This window comes from Ursus arctos, unplaced genomic scaffold (assembly GCF_023065955.2).
Source record: "Ursus arctos isolate Adak ecotype North America unplaced genomic scaffold, UrsArc2.0 scaffold_1, whole genome shotgun sequence".
Classification (NCBI taxonomy): Eukaryota; Metazoa; Chordata; class Mammalia; order Carnivora; family Ursidae; genus Ursus; species Ursus arctos.
The window spans coordinates 65895928-65915236 of NW_026622763.1; the positions used below are offsets into that span (position 1 = coordinate 65895928).

Sequence of the window (19309 nt, forward strand, 5' to 3'; positions counted from 1 at the left end):
TGGCTCTTACCCTACAACACATCCTGTGATTTCATCTGTTTTCAACTCTATGCTTATAAGGTTTCCTATTTCATCTAAAGTAAAAATTTTAGTTGGGTAAATTAAAAGTTGCTTGCTTATTTCCTCATTACAGCTCTTCATGATAATCCCCAACTTTCATGTCTTAAAAAAAAAAATCTAAAAAAAAAAATCTAAATCTCTACAAGATCAAATGATACTTTCCCTAATCATTGCCTGCCACAGGTTTGGTCTCCCTGAGGTCTCTAAGAATGCAGCACTAAACAAACACGATTTTCATGTAATGTGGAGTGCTTTTCTTTTGACTAAAACGGGGTCTAGCTCCTTTCCTTTTCTCCTCTCCATCAGATACAATTGAGAGAGCTGTGGACTGGGAGCCAGAAAACCTAAGTTCTATATCCTCCAAAATCCACTGCATCATTTATCTTTCGTGAGTCTCAGTTTCCGCATCTGTAAACTAAGGTTCTTAGGTTTTTTGCAAGCATCAAATGAGTGAATGTACTTTGTGAACTATACAATCTTACCTAGATAGAGTGTAGTATCAGCTATGGAGGCAGCACTCTACAAACAAATGTTGACTGAATATAGACCACTGGCCTGTAAAGAAAACCCTAGCCTTACCCCAGGGAGAGGGAATCTCTTTTAATCATTGTGATTTAGTAACACGTGGTGGGGGCAGGGAGGGGTAGTTAGGGACGGATGGAAAGTTGAAGCCGACCATCCAAAAGAACAGCATACCACCCAGCTGGAAAAAGAAACATTATGTATCATGATGCAGAAGGATTTTGAGCAACGGTCTGACAATTAACCAACATTCTCAATAAAAACAAATAATTAACTGATAATTTAATCTTTGCATCATGTTAGCCTAAACAGACCAATAGTTAGAACGGCTGGTCTCGAGGGCTATTCCAAGATATGCAATTTAATTAATTACATTAAATTGATTTAATTTTGTATTGAATTAAAATTGATGCATTAAAGTAACCAAAACATTAAATCAAAGCAATAAAAATAATGTATTCGAGCACGAGCTATCACAACCTTCCATTCCCACCCCTTGGACCCCAATCAGACTGCTTTCACCTGAAGCTACATCTGCGTCTTTGCCTCCTGGTTTCTAGTGTCAAAGATATAAAATCCATCTCCTCTTTGACACTAACCTCTCTACCTTTACAGGCAACACTATGCCTTTCTGTATTGTGGTCAATCTTTATTGCCCTTTCTTTCTGTATCTTCAAGATCTCCCTTTCCCTGGGACGCTTTCTCTCAGGCTATAAACATCCCATCTGTCATCTGAAAATGAAACAAAGCATAACTCTTTACTTGACTCTACCTCTTATCCCAAATATGGTCCTATATTTCTTCATCACTTCACAACTCGGCTTTTTAATGGATAGGGAAAGAAAAATAATAATCTATACTTGCTATCTCTATGACTATTAAATACAAAATTTATAAATAATCAATCAGTAAGTTGTCTAGAAAATCACATTTCTTTTCTTTTTTTTTAAGATTTTATTTATTTATTCGACGGAGATAGAGACAGCCAGCGAGAGAGGGAACACAAGCAGGGGGAGTGGGAGAGGAAGAAGCAGGCTCATAGCGGAGGAGCCTGATGTGGGGCTCGATCCCATAATGCCAGGATCACGCCCTGAGCCGAAGGCAGACGCTTAACCGCTGTGCCACCCAGGCGCCCCAGAAAATCACATTTCTAATCATGAGATAATCCTACCTTCCATTCTATGTTCCAAGACATTAAAGTAGCATTAAACTTTCTGCAGTTTTCCTGCAAAACAATGCTGATTAATACTTCTGAGTATTTCTTCCTGTCTTTTTATTCCTAACTAGATGCCATCCTCTTGCTCCTCTTTTGTCTCCTTTCTGCTGGTTATCACACATCCATCATTTATGTTTGGAGTCTCTGGACAGAATAGCAGTTTAGTAAGTTCAGTCAACAGGAAAATAAACAGTGTCTCTGCTACAAAGACAAATCCATCAGCTAAAAGGGTGAGAGCCTAGGATGCTGCTTTACTCCAACCACTCGTCCCACCAAAAAACATCCAGAGAACACAGTGTCTTACGGTTGTAATGGTGACAATACATGATACATTTACACATATTCTTTCTTGTTGGAAAGCTCAAAATTATCTGAGACCTACAAAATTGAGGCCAAATTACTGTAAATGTTTTTCATAACCTCCTTTTAGAAATTTTGCCTAGTTCAGTTGGTTAAACGTCCAACTCGATTTCAGCTCAAGTCATGATCTCAGGGGTGTGGGACAGAGCTCCACATCAGGCTCCATGCTGGGTGTGGAGCGTGCTTAAGATTCTCTCTCTCCCTCTCTCTCCGTGCCCCCCCCCATAGGAAAGAACTTTTGCCTAGAAACTTTGTCTCCTTTTAGAAACTTCTCTAGAAACTTTGTTGTAAAGCCATTCACTGAAAAGCAGATCATTTTCTAAAGTTAGAAATTGGAAGTTGTATTCCTGAAGTGAACCATTGTTGGGTAAGTAACTAGGAACTTGGATAAAAACTTCAAATCCTAATGTAAAAGTACAGAAACACATTATCTACATAGGTTATGCATGATGCCTCAATCTACCAAAAGTGTACGTGAGATTCCTCACAAGCGTAGAGCACAGATGTAGCCTATGTGGAGTAGTTTCTGTAAGCCTTCTACAGTCCCAGACTTTCAGAGCAGGAAGAACTGCCCTGGATAATATATCACAAGTTTGAGAGAAAAAAAAAAAAAAAAAGAAACTGAGGGCCAGAGGATTTAAGTCCCTTCCACAAAATCACCCAGTTAGTTCATGATAGAACTGCAATTAGAATGCAGATTTCCTGTGTCCTGGTCCAGTTTTAATCTAGAAGCTTTTCTTTAAAATTATTTCAACAATTTATTCATGAAAGAAAGTTAACAGTCTATTTAGTTGAAGCCCTCATCTCTTTAACTGCATGTTTCTCTCCGTACAAGTAGAGAGTCTTAAAATACACCCACTGGAAAGTAGACAGGCCTGAGGGATGATGGAACCTTTGTCTAAACACTTGGCTCAGACTGCTGTGGATATTTGTCACCAGTTTAAACTTCTAGCTCAAAGTCACCTTCTGACCTAGGGAAAGGGATACCATGCTACAAACAGGCCCTCGGAGCTTCACTTTGATTTCGAGAGAGGCTTCCTGATGAGAGAGGAATAGGGGAAAAGTAATGATAATAGTGGATTCAGCCTTCTGCCAGGAAGCTACGTTTTTGCTTGTGGAGAGACCACAGTTCAGTTATATCACAAAAATCATGTTTTCTTTTTCTATTTGTTCTGTTCATCCTCCAAAGCCACTGTTCTAATTTTTTCCCATTTAATTCCTATGTGGGGGCTTTGGGAGGTTCCTAGAAAGCTATACAAGAAGGTATTTTACTATCCTCAATTCAAGGTTTTAAAAAAACACCCTAACTTGCTTTCTTTCATGTCAATGGAGAGTCATATTCCTTTGGATCGCTAACATTATTATTTACTTAGAAGAAAACATTTAGTTTGCCTTCAGCTAACCGTTCCTCACAGTAAAGGCATGCTAAGATAATAACGCTATCCCTATACTGGCCTTTATAGGTAACAGGATTTTCACACATATTATGACTTTTTTATTTTGTACCTGTGAGATAATAAAATAAGAAGTATAATCCCTGTTTTATAAATGGGGAAATCAAGGCTCCAGAACATTGTATTTATAAGGAATTTAGAAGGAAGGAGTGAGCACATTATTCCCGTTCTCTGTCTCCAGGCTAGTGGTCTCTAAGTCCTACTGCCATGTTGAGCTAGAAGCTGAGTGAGCTCACACACACACACACACACACACACACACACACACACAGCGCCTTACTCTCCACTGACCACCCAGGTGGAGGCACATGCCATCCCTCACAAAAACGTTGCCCAGGGTTCAAGTAAGTCTGCCTCAACATCAGTAAAATATGAGGAAGGTAAACAGAAGTTTTATATATGAAGTAGATTTCACTTTTCTTGAGCAACTCTACTTGACCCAAATGTGCAAACAGTTGCCAAAATCATTATCTTAGGAAAAGAGAATAAAATTAAATGAGTAAATGTACTGCCAAGTTGGTGAAATGCATCCTAATACCAAAGTATAACTTCCAGGGGTTTTGCTGGTTTGCTTTTCCTAACTTGCTTTGTGAATAATCAAGAGTTGGGCAGAGGCCTGGCTCAAGGGAAAAACAGGAGATAAATAAAAATTATTTATTGCCATTTCAAACCTCCCAATTATACCTCTCCCCCCTAACCTCCATTCTACCCCTCATGCCTAGAAGTCACTGCTCCCCCATTCTTCCTCCTATCACACCTAGTAACTGGGAGTGCATTGATGGAAATTATTTCGGTTATGGAGAAATCAGTCTGCAATGGCCTAATCGGGGAATCCATCCTAAGTATTAATAATATCTGCTTTTCTTCAGTGCCTTTACAATGTCAAGAATTTTAATTCAATTCTTCAATATGCAGGTGAAAAAACTGAGTCTTAAAGATGAGTAACCTGCTCAACGTCACACGATTGCAAATGGCAAAATCAGGACTCAGATGTGAGACTCCAAAGACCCATGCTCTATTAACTGCTGATTGAAAGTAAGTGGGAAAGGATAACTTTGAAATGTAGAAAGTGCTAATTGTTAAAGGCCCTAAGTATTGAAAAAATGGTAATAGTTGTGGACATGAGGGAATTTCCTAGAATTAAAAAAAAAAAAAAAGAAAAAATCTCACTGTGAAACAATGACCTGTTCCTTCTGTCCATATGCCCAATTGACAGTATATATGCTGTTGGCTCAAAAAAAAAAAAAAAAATAGAGATACAGTATCATGGTAGTGTCTATTTCTTTATTCTAAAATGGCTATGTTTTAGGAATATAGGGTAAAAAAATGGAGAAATTAAAGAACAAAAATTAAGAGATATCACAAACTTTCCCAACCTCTTTGAAATTCTCTGAATAAATCTCACAAGACATGATATAGGTACAATCACGAAGTCTCACATTAGCGTGGTGCCTCACATTGTAGTATATTGCAATGATGCTAACTGGCACCCCTGCATACCACAGAGAACCCATCTTCCCATGCACTTGTGTCTTCCATATGATGTACCACCACAGGGTTCTATCCCGAAGAAACCCAAAAGTCCTCTTCAGAAACACTGGGAATGTGGAGGACAAATTTCCGTTTTGATTATACTTAGGCAACTTCCAGTTTCAATTAGAATGGATCTGAAATGATTCTACTGTCTTGATGGTGGAACCTTCCACGGGCAATTACAGAATGTTCATCACAGCCATGTTTCATCCGCCTTAAGTGTGAAACACAGAGTTGATCTGATAGTGGAGTTTTCACCCAGGGTCATGATGTCTGCTGATTCTGATGGCCAGAGAATAGTGAAAAAAAGATTGCAAAAGGCAAATTACCGTATAATTGGCTCTCATTATAAGGGAGTAATATTATTAACACTGCATTTGAATAGTAACTAGGGAGCACGGAGCACGTGTTGTGTATTAGTTTCTCGTGGAGTAGGAAAGAAGAGGACACCAAACAGTTAAGTTTTGATAGGAGGTCAGGCTCCAAGGAAAAGTCTGTAATTTGAAGCAAAATTTGGGACGGTGACATCCAGGTGGAGCTGCAGTGTGAGACCCTAATTCTCAATGCTTTCCCTCCAAACAGAAAGGAGCTTGAAAGCATATTTTCCTAAAACAAAACAAAATAAAAGTCATCTATTTTAAAACTGTTTTTCTAGAACTGAACCTACTCCTTCTAGGACTTTGTAACATTGCATCTATGGAAGAGATGTGGAAGGAATAAAAGGTAGCTCAGGTAAGTGTACCTTTAGCAAGTTTATGAAACATACTTATATATATGCTGAAGATGCCAAAATATTATTTAAAAATAGTAGCTTAATCATCGTAAAATGCTAATTTAATTTTATTTCATCCTCCTCCATGTGTCCAAACACAAGGACTGCCAATGGAACTTTGAATGTATTCACTGGTTAATCTCTACAGCACTAATTCTGTTTCATTTTTGTCTCATTCTCTACATAATTACCCCACCTTTTTTTTTTTTTTTTAAGAAAAATAAACAGATTGTAAGAAGACTGAAATCTTCCCAGGCTAATGAGAACTCCATTTGTTCAGGAATTTATTAGTTCTTTCTCATCAAAATTCAGTTCAGTTTTACTATGCTTCAGGGAGAAAAATAAAAGCACAAACACATGCCTAATCAAATCAGTAGACATCAAGATCTGTGGGGAAATAGGAAATGGTTAGAGAAAGAAGGGAGATTTTTTACGAACACGCAGAGAGACATAACATTTGTAGCTCCTTAAGGCTTGAACACAAGATCCCTGCGGAAATGTTCAGTTGTTCCTCCTTCAAGGGCCCAAATCTTTTTTTTTTTTTTTTAAGTACAAATTTGTGTAAAAGAAAATTCTTACATCAGAATCACTCATTTGCCTTGGAATGACCAGTATCCTTCTGCCTTCTCAAAATAAAGTATAAACTTTCCTTATAAAGCTTCAGAGGTTTTGTGTTTATAGTAAAGACCAGAAAATGAGGAACTTTTTTTTGCAGTTCACCCTCTATGGTAACCAGTTAACCTCACTGTCCATTGATGCATCCTACCAGAAATTCTAGCTCAAAAATTAGCACTAACATGAGAAAGAGGATGTTCTGAATTAAACTGTAACTTAATCATTTTTTCAATATAAAGCTCTGCAAAGAATGAGAGAGAAATGGCTTAAAAATAATTTCAAACGAGCATAAAGGACTCTGATATGTTCTTCTGCCTCAGGAGCAAATAATAAGCATATGACTGCTATTTAAGATAAATGAAAATATTAAATCTCTATAAATGAATTTATTTGCTATGGAACCCACCCATATTTTTAGAAGTCCATGATGGAAAAAATCTAAAACTGATGGCCACAGAACCACCATACTGAATAATACAGATTTAATTAAAATAATTCACAGCAACAAATTAGCTGGTGAGTTTCCATATGCATACATCCCTCTAAATCAAACCTGTCATTTTGTTTAAGTTTAAAAAACTGAGAAGAAAGAAAAGTGCAGCAAAGTAAGGAAAGTGCGAGTGAGTGTGAATAATGTGCCTACTTCCCTGGGTGAAAACACCACCAGTTTCTGCTTTCTGGAGTAAACCTCACAAAAATATCCAGGGAGTAAAAAGAGTGAAGAAACCAGCAGCCTTTGGAAAATGAAGAGGCTTGCTGCAAAGTCTGGGAAAAGATGGTCACCCCCATGACTGTATCCAAATAGTCCTGGGAGCTGCCTTGTAAATCCCTCTGTCGTGAACCAATTCCTCTCATTCCAAATGCAACCCAGAGCAATGCAGTGTGGCAAATAAGCTTCCAATTTCGAACAGAGACTTTTATGACTATTATAGTTTCAGAAAATAAACTCTGAAACAGACATAGTTGGTAGACAGGCATGAGGTAGCACTGGGGCATGGAAGGAATCGTGCTTGGCTTGCTCACACACTGGAAACCATTGCAGAGAATGAAATGTGTGTGCAGGGTGTGAAATGGGAGAGGCGGCGTGGTGCTTCAAACCACATGGCCATGAGACAGTCTCCAATGGAAAGATATTTGTTTCTTTTGTTTTTTTCCCCACAGTAAACCTACACAAGGAGCCAATAAAATAAAACTCTACTGTTTGAGGAGTAAAATTTTTAAATGGGTTTAAAATATAGCCCAGTTAGAAATTAGTTGCATATTTTGATTATTATCAAAATGACCATAATACAACGGTAGGAAAATTTGCATTTTAAAAGTTTTATGCTAGACTTTCATCTCTTTGAGAGCAAAAATTATTTCTTTCATTTTTCTATAATATCTAACATTTTCATTCTCATAATCACCTAATAAGCATTTATTGTTACTGCTATATAATTAAATAGTAATGGAATAACAGTATCAACTATCATTTAATGAGCTCCTGCTATTTGTCAGGATCCATACGACATACGTGGTTTATATACATGATAGTCTTCACAACAATTATTTGAGGTAAATATTACTATTCCAATTTTATAGATGAAGAAACTAAGAGAAATAAAAAATTTGCTCAAGATTATGCAAATCTGCAAAAACTGAATTTGAAATAAGTTCACTAATACTTGAATAAATGGTGGTAAATATTTTTTTAGATTTTCAAAAATAATATTCAATTGGTATATATGCATGGAATAATTATCACATACCTAATACATGAAATGAATTCATAACATGGAGTGGAATCTGGAAAGCAGATGTAAGTAAAAAAAGGAAAAGTACATGTGTGTATTTACAGTGGAAGTTGGGAACTACAAGCAATTTCTTATTTTGAGGCAGAGAGTGACAGCTGATATGACTAAAATTCTAGAAATGAGCCAGATCATAGAACATCTTGTATGCCATGCTTAGGAGCCTTAACATTATTCTTTTTTTTTTTTTTTTAAAGATTTTATTTATTTATTTGAAAGAGATAGAGACAGCCAGCTAGAGAGGGAACACAAGCAGGGGGAGTGGGAGAGGAAGAAGCAGGCTCATAGCGGAGGAGCCTGATGTGGGGCTCGATCCCGGAACGCCAGGATCACGCCCTGAGCCGAAGGCAGGCGCTTAACCGCTGTGCCACCCAGGCGCCCCATGGAGCCTTAACATTATTCTTTATGGGAGTCAGCAGAAGGTGAAAGGGCTGGTAATGAACTAAGCAGGTTTTAGCTTTATATCACAGTGGCAACAGAGGGGGTCTATACACATATGAGTAGGAAGTGGCCACATAGGAGGCATAGTAGGGAATTTAAATCCTATTGCAGTAATCCAGGGATTTGACGTGGGCCTGAACTGAGGCATTTGTAGAAGAGAGGGAGAAGAGGTATATTTGGGAAATATTTAGCAGATAAAATGGTAAAATTTAGTGACTGATTGGAATTTTGCTTGAGTGACCAGGTAAGATGATGCTGCCATTAACTGATATAAGGAATACATAAGAAAGATGGTCTTGTCTTGAAGGGATGATCATGAGTTGAGTTTTAGATACACTGAACTTGAAGTGCTTACGGCCCATCAGTAGGACACTGGTCAGGATTGCAGAGAGAGATTTGAGAATTCTCAGCAGTTAGCTGTTAAGCAAAATCCTGAGAGTGATTCCCAGATGATCTAGGAAGAGAATAGACAGGGAAGACCAGTGAACCAAATTTTGTAAGGAAAAAAAAGCAGGGGCAAAGGGAAAAAGGAGAAGTTGCCTCTGAAGCTGAGAGGAAAAGGTCAGGTAGCTAGAGAGACAACTTTCAGAGAATAGTCTTTCAGGAAAGCTGGAGTGGTCAATTGTATCAAATAAAGGAGAAAGGCCTGATAAAACAGATAAAAGGGCCCTACTGGAACATCACACATTTTAGTCCTCATGTTACTAGAGCAGCTTAACTAGAATAGAGGGGGCAAAAGTCAGAGTGCATTGGGAAGAGTGTGGGCATGAAGGCAGAGGCAGAAAACTATACTACTCTTAAAGCAGCTGGACTAAGAATTAAGAAAGGGTGGGAGCCAGACACAGGCCCTGGGAGGGAGTTGAGCTTGTTTACCAGATAAGGGGAAAGACCCCAGAGAAAGGAAGTGGTTGTAGTTATAGCAAAGAGAGCGTGATTAATGGAGCAAGTTCGCCTGAGAAATGGGAAACAAACAAACAAACAAAATATAGGAGGGAAACAAATCAAGAAGATTTTTCAAAACAAATTCAAAGATTAGGTAAAAGTCAAAAATATGCCACTAAGGTTTGTATCTGTGGTGACTGAAATCAGATTGTAATATCACTTTCTGTGTCTCATTTTAGTGTTCTAAAATTATCTTCAGGTAAAGTTCCCAAATGATCTGCCTAAGAGTCCCATCAGACTGACAGGGGTGTGTACATTTTCCCAATTTGAGATTAGCACCCAAAGGTCTGGTGAGGCTAAAGCACTCTTTGCAGGTTGCAAAACTGCTAAATAATGGAGATGGACCAGAACCCAGGTATTTTCCCAGTGATTGTTGGACTGGGCTTACTTTCTTTACTAGAGTATATAGACTACCTTAAGGCTACGACGCTTATGATACAAGCAACACTTCTACTGAGAATATATTTGTTGTCTCTTGAAACTGAATTTATAATACTAATTGAGCAGACACCCAAAAAAGAAAAAGAGAAAGAAAGAAAGAAAGAAAGAAAGAAAGAAAGAAAGAAAGAAAGAAAGAAAGAAAGAAACAGTGAGATGTCTTTTCTCCTTCCCAGGAGAAACGTTAAAAAAAAATAAAAGCATGTAAACATTTTTGAGTTTGAACATTATACCACAGAGCTACAGGTACAAGGTTCCATTAATTTATTAATAGTAATTCATTAATATTGTTAACATTGCTACCTCTTCTATAGAAGGCATGTGGATAAGAAGAATCTTGCACTATTGTGATGTCTCTTATACACTATTCCTTAGAGAATATATTCAGTATAAGATGAAAACCACCTTGATTTTTTCTGAAGGGCTTAGTTTTGAACATATCAATAAAATATAATAAAAACACTAAGGTTGCCAAAGTGGACACAATTTTAAAGCAAAATTTTCCATAGGATAGTGTGCCCCCTCCAGCAAATGCCAAAAGTAGATACTTTAAAAAATGCTGACTATCATGACTCAGCAGTCTTACAGGAAATTTAGATGAAATTTACATGGAAAGAAATTAAGAGAAAAAACTGAATTGTCAATCTCTTCCCAACTCCATCGTTTTATATAAACTTGTACAACTTGCCCAAATTTATACAATGAGTCAATTAAAAACTAACAATTTTAGTCTTTTCTCCTACCATTACTATATCTCTCATATGTAATCTAATTTTTTCAATGTTGTGATCTCAGAGCAAAAAATGGTAGGTCAAAAAATGACTGACTTTTAAACATTTTATAAATGTGATAAAAGGCCAAGTGATGATGTATGGACTGTCCTTCAAGCAGGAGCACATTGTCTGATTAAACAGATTTCTTTCTGTGACCATAGATTAACATGATTCCAATCTTGTAAGTCCCAGCTCCTCTAAACAAAGCTTTCTCTTTCTGTTTTTACCTCACATCCAGCATTATGTGCATTTCTAGAATGATCAACACAATGAATTGTAGGTCTGCAGGGACAGTGCTAAAAGTATGAAGAACAGGAAGTAAAAGAGAGAAAATGAAAACTATATATTCACCTGGAAATATATTTTAATAACATTTGCTCAGAGTATAGTAAAATGACTTACCTAAGCTACTATGAAGAGGATTTGGGCATTGAGTTATTTTTCCAGAAATGACAGTGAATTTGCAATGGTTTATCTACAAACCTTAATTAGGCAGCCTTGTAACTGAAAGGAATAACTGGAATAGCAAGTTACTACCAAGTCACAGTTGTGTAGTCTTGGAACAAGAAGCCAACTGGTCTACATCAAGATCAAAAGACTGTTAGGCAGAGATGTAATACAGTGGTTAACCAACATGAATCAGAATCACCTAGAGAGCTTCCCAAATCCCATCCAAATCTACTAAACTGGGATATTTGGAAAGGATAGGAGCCTAGAATCTATATTGGTAACAAGCTCTTCAGATGATTATTCAGCCAGCTCAACACGGATCTGTGAACTGTTTACCTACTAACCTAAAGAGTCATGGTCAAAGCATATGTTGTATTTGTCAACATAAAAAATTTATCTGTATTGAGGCACCTGGGTGACACAGTCTGTTGAGTGTGGCTGACTCTTGGTTTCAGCTGAGGTCGTGATCTCAGGGTCCTGAGACTGAGCCTCCCATCAGGGTACAAAACTCAGTGCCAAGTCTGCCTCAAAGACTCTCTAGCCTCCTCCCTCAGCTCCTCCCCCAAGCTCTCTCTTCTCTCTTTCTTTTTCAAATAAATAAGTCTAAAAAATTTATCTTTATCGATCTACAGTCTACATATATAGAGTTATACTCTTCAAAGTAAAGCCTCATTTTAGTTGGGATAAAAGTTATAGGTACTTCTAAATTTAACTGACAAGAATTAGGAAAAAAAGAACTGCAGCCTACTTTAAGTGCCATCCAGTGTTCTTGGGACTACTCAGACTACTCAGAAGTGAACAATAGCCAGGGTAGATCTGATCACATGACTATATCCTGCCCATTGAAACTAGAAGATCTGTTCCACTGAAAGTGGCTGACACTCACTGTGGTCAGGACTATAGTTGCTTCCTAACAACTATTCTCTCTTTTATATCCTTCATAACATAACTCTATTCAGTAGAATACATAGCTAGTGCTACCCAGCAAAAAGACTACATTTCCTAGCCACTCTTGTAGCTTTGTGTGACTATATGACTAAATTCCAGCCACTCTAAGTAAGCTGAAATGGAATGAAGACCTAATTGTCTCCATGGAAAAAGGAAGAATCACCACCTTTGTCTCTCATCCTCTATCCAGATGCCTGGAAAGTAAATGTAATGGCTGGAACCCCAGCAGCCATCTAGGACCATAACTTCAAGGATTATACCCTAGGGATATAAGAGTAGAGAACGAGAAAGAGATTGAGTCTTTGATGACTTTGTAGAGCTAATATACCAGCCTTTCACTACTTAACTAAAAGCTTCTTTTAAAAAGGGGAAAAAAAACCCACTATTGAATTCTGCTAGATGCAGCTGAACTTAAATTAAAACATCCACTAAAAAAGAAATGTTTGCATGTCCTACATGATCCAAAGTATCTATTTCAATAGTAATGAGTATAAAACGATTTATGGGTGATCAAGTATCTTAATCTATGTATTCATATTCTCTACTTCCTTTAAAATGATCTGATCCAAGTAGTAGTGAGCAATAAGCATGTGTCTTCAAATTTGTATTTTAACGATGAGATAAATGGCAGATATAGCATAATAAAATGCAAGAGACCATGATATAAAAAGGACTGTGAGCCCCTCATCTCTTAGTAATCAGAAGTCGGGTTGGGTCCAGAATATCAGTGTAGGGTTGCAACAAGAAGGCTGCAGATTTATGGTCCATGAGCCAAACTTGGCACTCAGATATATTGCATTTGGCTTATGCAATGCTTTCTGAAAATGTTAGCTTTGAATGCTTTAAAGTGGGCATGCATCTTCAGTTCACCACAGGCCCATCATTCCCTGTTGATGTAAAACACTCACTTGCTTCACTTGTTCATGTTACTTGCCTGGCCTCTGGAAATAAAATGGTACATTTCTGTACCTTTCCTTCTTCTGTTACTTCTCTGTTGTTGAAATCAATGATTCATACCAAAGATGATTTTCTAAGAGTAAGTCTGTCCATTTCTAATAGCAAGAATGTGTATAACTCACTAGGTGTTAGAACTTTGTTTAGGAATGTAAAAATTACTATAAATACCCTAGTATTTTCTCCTACAAAAAACAAAAAGGAAAACTTTTAAAGCACCCCACCACCACCATAACAAACACACATACCCGAAAACTCATGAAAAGCTGATTTTGTCATCTTAACTCTGATTCTGGTTACTTAATAGTTTCAACTAAAGTTAGCCCAACTTCCTTTCAGTTCTTAGAAAGTTTTTTTATTCTATTTTATTTTTTCAGTTCTTAGGAATTTAAAAAACCAATTCAGTTCTTAAAATTTATTAACAAGTAGCAATGTTGGGCCTAAAAGGCCTAAAACTTGATTTACTTACTTCTATCTAATCATTCATAAGATTTTCTATCAGGCAGGCACTATGCTTATGTTTACATTTCTGGTAAACGACCACAATCAAATAGATGAAAAATACACCCTCAAGTACTGAAAAGAAAAATATGAAAGTTTGTAATATCCACTTACATGTGATAACATGTTTCTCCATTTCAAAGGGGACATATTTGTACTCAAAGTCAACACCACATTATACGACTTAGTTATGGCTAAAATTTGAAAAACATACTTGTTTTGAATGTGTACCTTAGATATTTCTTTAAAGCATTTACCTGAACTTACTCTTCCCCAAACTTAAAATCACATGGAGTTTCAAAATTCTGACACGTTTATTAAGCTTGTGTCAAGCCTGAACAGGGGAAATAAAGTATTGCCAAGTATCCATTCAATATAACTGAAACCAAAATACGCACGGTAAGTAAGTACAATACAAGTTACAAAACTCTGAATATACTGGATTCCGGAATTCTTTTCTAGGTTACTGTTAATTAGGGCCATACTACTTCCTTTTGCTATTGAATTTTTATCACATATAGTCTCCTAGGTCGAGTAATAAAACAGAGGAATTTATTTTTTGCAATGTGAACGCAAGGAATTATACTTTTTCTGTAAAGTCTGATATTTGGGATTCCAGTTGCTGTGCTATTTGATTATATTGGGGGAAGAGAGGTTGGTATGGACATGGGGACAGGTTTGCACCAAATAACAAATTTCTAACATTTATGTAAATTAATACTAAGAAAAATTAAGCTCTCCTTATTTTTCAGAAACACCTACAGAGTAATTACAACTATTTGGGGAAGTCTGTTAACATATGGCCTATTCCATAGACCTCATGAAACTCTTCTTTCATTTATTCACATGTTCAATTATTTCCACACTTTATAAAAGTAAGTTTTTTAAAAATATATTAACAAGGAACGTTGTGTTAAGTTTTAAATTAAAATTGTTGATTGTTTTGGTGGGGGAGGGGAGTGAACCGTCCCTTTTATAATTAGATTTGCTATTTCTTTTGTAATTTCTCTGTGTTTTTTCTCTTCCCTTGCTTGACTTCTACTTCCCAATTATTTTCCCCACCCTTCCACAACAACGCATGTTTTTCACACCAGTACAAAGAAACTTAAAAGTTTCACCTTTTGTAAATTGCCTCATTTTTGAAAACATAAAAAGTAACATAAAAAGTTCCAAGATTTTAGAAAGTGCCCCCTCTATGGGACTCTGGACAGATTGTTGGGTATTCATCTCACATTCTTATTTTCACTCTGAAAATGATTCTTAGAACTTGTGGCCTCTAGGTTAATTTTATGACCATCTTCAGAGCAAAAAGACACAGAAGTAGGTATTAAAAAATATATACATACAAAAATGTGTGTATATATCTGCATATATATATATATATACACACACACTAAAGTATATATGAAGGACAATAACAGAAAAGTTTAAATGTGCTGAGTTTTAAAAACTTGAGTTTGATGTTAAATAGTTACAAAAAACTATAATGGCCAATTATGAAAAAGAACATGTCTGGAGAATAAGGATTTAATAGTCAGTGGAACCAAATTAAGTATTTTCTTATATTCTATAGCAGCCAGGCATTTTTGCTTAACCATACCATACAACCCAACCCTCACATGAGCAAACTGCATAGTGGGAAAAAAAAAAAATGGTAACCAGACAAGGTTCCTCTTAAAATAGAAAAAAAAGAAAAGAAACGTTCGTCTAAAGGATAATGCCCATGCAAATACTCCATGATAAATACATTCTATACAAGGCATGGCGATTTGCTGCCTTCTGCCATCCAGCAGGGAACCACCACTGTCTTGATAATCAAGTCAGTAGGGTGGGAAAATACCGCTGTTTAAGAAATCTGGCTTCTATCAGGCTCTGCCACGGAGAAGTAAACGAGACTGTCTCTCAGTAAGCAAAAGCAGTTTTAAGATCACAAATAAAAATGGGAAAGAAGTAAAAGTCTGTAAAGAGAGAAGAACAAGGAGCCAAAGACAAAGAAAAATCAGTTATCAGAGTGGCTGCAGAGGTTTTTCTAAACAAAGAATTGTATGAAGCAGCTGACGTTGAGTACAAAAAAGACTCCACCCTACCCAGCTTCTGCTGCGACTTTCCCTTGCTCTGAAACTCCAGCCCACAGAACAGAGCTCCTCTGACTAAAAGTGCCCTTAGTGCTCCGTTTTAAGCACTCTTCTTTTCTTTTAAACTTCCCACTCTCCACATTCAGGCAAAAGGACTTAGCCTAGACTGCCCCAGAAATATTCAGTAGTGGACTCTGCCCCACGGCAGATGTAGAAGCTCCGGATTTACGGACATCCTGATTGTCTTCCGATCCGTTTCCCAGGTGCAAATCTGTCAGCCCCCTTCTCAACTTCAAACCAGAACTTCCTCTTCACGCTCTTCCTTCCCGAGGCTTAACATTCCACCTATTTCCCAAACCGCGCAAGAAACACCACAAGCAAAGCAAACGGCAAACTCACCATCCTCGCCTTCTTCCTGGGCTTTTATTGAGACAAACTGCCCTAATAAAACAGTAAGAATGAGGAGAGGTCTTGCTTCCACCCAGTTTGCCATCATGTCTAAATATTAGACATGTGGGTCCTCCTGGGAGTGAAAAGTAGTTTCTAAGGTTATTGTAGCACCATGAAGTCAGCTGCGGGCTCTTTCAGCACCGGCCCCGGGGCAGCCTTTGCAAACCCCCTTTTTCAGCACCAGCTCCAGCACAGTCTGAGAAAACTTTTTTCAAGCGATGCAGCTTTAAATAGGAAGAATGCTGCCTCCACTTCTTTTCCTGCCCCTTTTCAGCTTGTTCAGGCTCATAACCATCCAGTGTCTGCCAAGCAACGGTCTGATTGATGGTAAACAACCAAATCAGAACACGCGCCTCTGTGCCTTGAACTGTCCCTACTTCATTTATGTTTTAAACATAAATGGAGGCTTAATCACAGAAACAAACTTTTATTTCTCTTTTTTTTCCTCCTCCTTCTTTTTTTTTTTTTTAAAGACAGACTGTTAGAAGAAAATAGTCCTATTCTCCCCTCCCTAATCCTTCCCCCAGACACACACCCCTTCACTTTTTCCCTATAAGCTGAAAAAGACATTAGGGAGGAAATACAGCCTTTTAGCCTAGTTTTTGGTGTCTAGATAATCCAGGGCTCTTGTCCACCTTAAACTTGCAAAGGATCAAATTTTAACCCTTTCTTTTGACTGAAGAGGAAGTATTCTTATCTCCTTGCCAGATTCAGTTTCTTTGCCCAGATTCTGGAAGGGGACGATTAAAACTGTGCCCAAGTCAAGTCCAGGTGAAGAGTCTGTTTTAGACAAACAAATTTGTAATGCGTCATACTTTAAGATTATCTCTGGATTTCTCCACATCTCTTGTTTGGGGGAACACATCTGCAGGTCCCTCTTGTCCCAGAAAGTTTTATTCTGTCAAAAACCAGTCTACTATGTTCGTGTAAAGGGATGGGAAGTATACTGCATCTGGATGCAGAAAGTCTCGCTTTAAACAACAGCTCTGCCACTTACCAATTTCGTAAACACAAACTCCTTTATCTCTGTGCACTCCTATTTTCTCATTTGAGAAAAGGGCTTTGCCCTGACCAGTGTACAGGGTTTAGTGGCACTAAAATGAGTAATATATTATTAACTAAGTTCCAAATTACAAAGAGCTACATAAGAGTAGATGGTGGTGTTATTATTTCTACAGTTTTTCAGGGACTGTGGCAGTCCCAGTGACACATGCCATTTAACAGCAGTATTTATCAATTTTGGGGCCATTCCTCATGCTTGCCAAGATCTTAATGACCTCAGAATGTCCTACATAATCTAATACATTTGCTTCCTTGAGTCCACCTAGAATGGCTGCGGTATATAATACAGGTGAGTCAACTGTCTCTAGTAACTCAGCAGTGATCAGGCACCTTGCACTGTGCTAAGCACTGAGGGAGACAGTGACCCAAAAGAAGTGAAAGCCATGCCCGTTGCCTTTAAGGAACACATATAGATGCTAAAAAAATAAATAAATAAATTTACATGAAGCAAATACAAGCCAGAGCATATAAATATGTATGGGTGCATTAATCCAAGCAGAAATTCAGAGAATGGAGAGATTATAGGGTGCGATTAGGTAAGTAATGCACTGTCATTTTAATAGAAGAAATCCAAGAACATTTGAATTTTAGCTTGGAGCTAGAATCTCTGGGGAAATATTCCAAGCAGCTCTAACCCTGTACCTCTCAGTTTAATTTTTCACTCTTATAAGAAAGATTAAAAACACAATTCAACCTCTCATGGTTCCCTCCAGTTTCAGCCTCTTCTTCCCATCAAACCAAAAGCATATGGTGTGATGGGGACATAGCAAATATTTTCAGGACAGCTGTGATAAATTAGCTCGTCTTTGTGAGCTTTGTGACTTGGGCTTTTCCTCTATGATCGGCTTTAGGATGCTACGTTACAACTTGGAAAAGAGTAAAACGTACACAGGTGTTGACCAGGTGTGTTGCTTTCATAGATGTGGTTGCATTCAGTATAGAGGACTCAACCATTTCTTAGTCCTAGAAGAACTGATTCTAGGCCTCAGTGCTTAAGTGGGGAGCTCAGAAATCCAGCACATTTTCAAGGAAGCCCCTCCCAAGTGTACATATTATAATAATACATATCTCCTGGTAAGTCTGTACCAAATCGACTTTCACAGCAACCTTCAGAGTTATTTATTATTTTTCTTAAATCATTTATAAAGATTAATGGTTCAAAGAAGTTTACCTGCTCAAGTTTGCTCAGCTACTAAGTGGTAGACTTAGGGTTCTTTTTCAGAAATGTCTGACTCCAAAGTGAGTATTCTCACTTCTTCCTAGGTATTAGATCTGACACTAGTATTTCCAGTCTCCAAAGAAAAGATGTCTCAGCACCTTCAGGGTCGGTCCTTCCCTCTGTACTCTTTATCCCGTCCTTTCACATCTCCTTCAGGTCACTACTCTGTGTCCTCCTCTCTATCCTCAAGAAACAACCCCCCCCCCCAAATTTCCCCTAACTAGTCATCTTCTATAGTCTCCTTTTTTTCCTTCCACTTCCTCACTTCCCAGTTATACTTCACCCCTCATTAGAATATCATTACCAGCGCTGCAGGAGACAGACATCAATACCTCTTTGTTGATAGACCCAAAGACCTTTTGTCTTTTCTCCCTGTAGTATTTGATACTCTGACTACTCCCTTCTTACTGAAACTCCTTCCTCCCGAGACTCCCTGGTCCCACATACTTCTCTTATACCCCCGCTTTTCTAGCCAAACTTCCTTTTTTAATTCCTTTCAGAGAGTTATTGAGCTTTCCAGCATGTCCTATCAGCATTTTATCCTCCTTGCCCATTCTCTTGAGCTATATTAACTATTAGATCCCTAGACTTTATTTCCCTTTACATGCTAATGATTTCTATTCAAGACTTTCCTCCTCAGTTGTAGATATGCAGACTTGTATTTCTGAGTATCTGCATTGAACATCTTTCTCTGGATAAATCCCTGAAACTTTCAGAGTCCGAAATGAAACCTT

The 19309-nt window shown here is 37.7% G+C and overlaps 1 protein-coding gene across 2 annotated transcripts in view; it reads right to left on the reverse strand.

Annotated features, from left to right (window-relative positions):
* The window catches only part of COL5A2 (collagen type V alpha 2 chain), a 136823-nt gene extending 120133 nt beyond the window's left edge, over positions 1-16690 (reverse strand). Inside the window, exon 1 of one of the 2 annotated variants that reach the window (XM_026492346.4) lies at positions 16244-16690. In XM_026492346.4, coding sequence (XP_026348131.1) covers positions 16244-16340 — 97 coding nt within the window. In that variant the 5' untranslated portion in view covers positions 16341-16690. The remainder of the gene's footprint in view (positions 1-16243) is intronic. The other variant, XM_044381339.3, reaches the window with a different exon arrangement.
* Positions 16691-19309: the final 2619 nt, after the last annotated feature.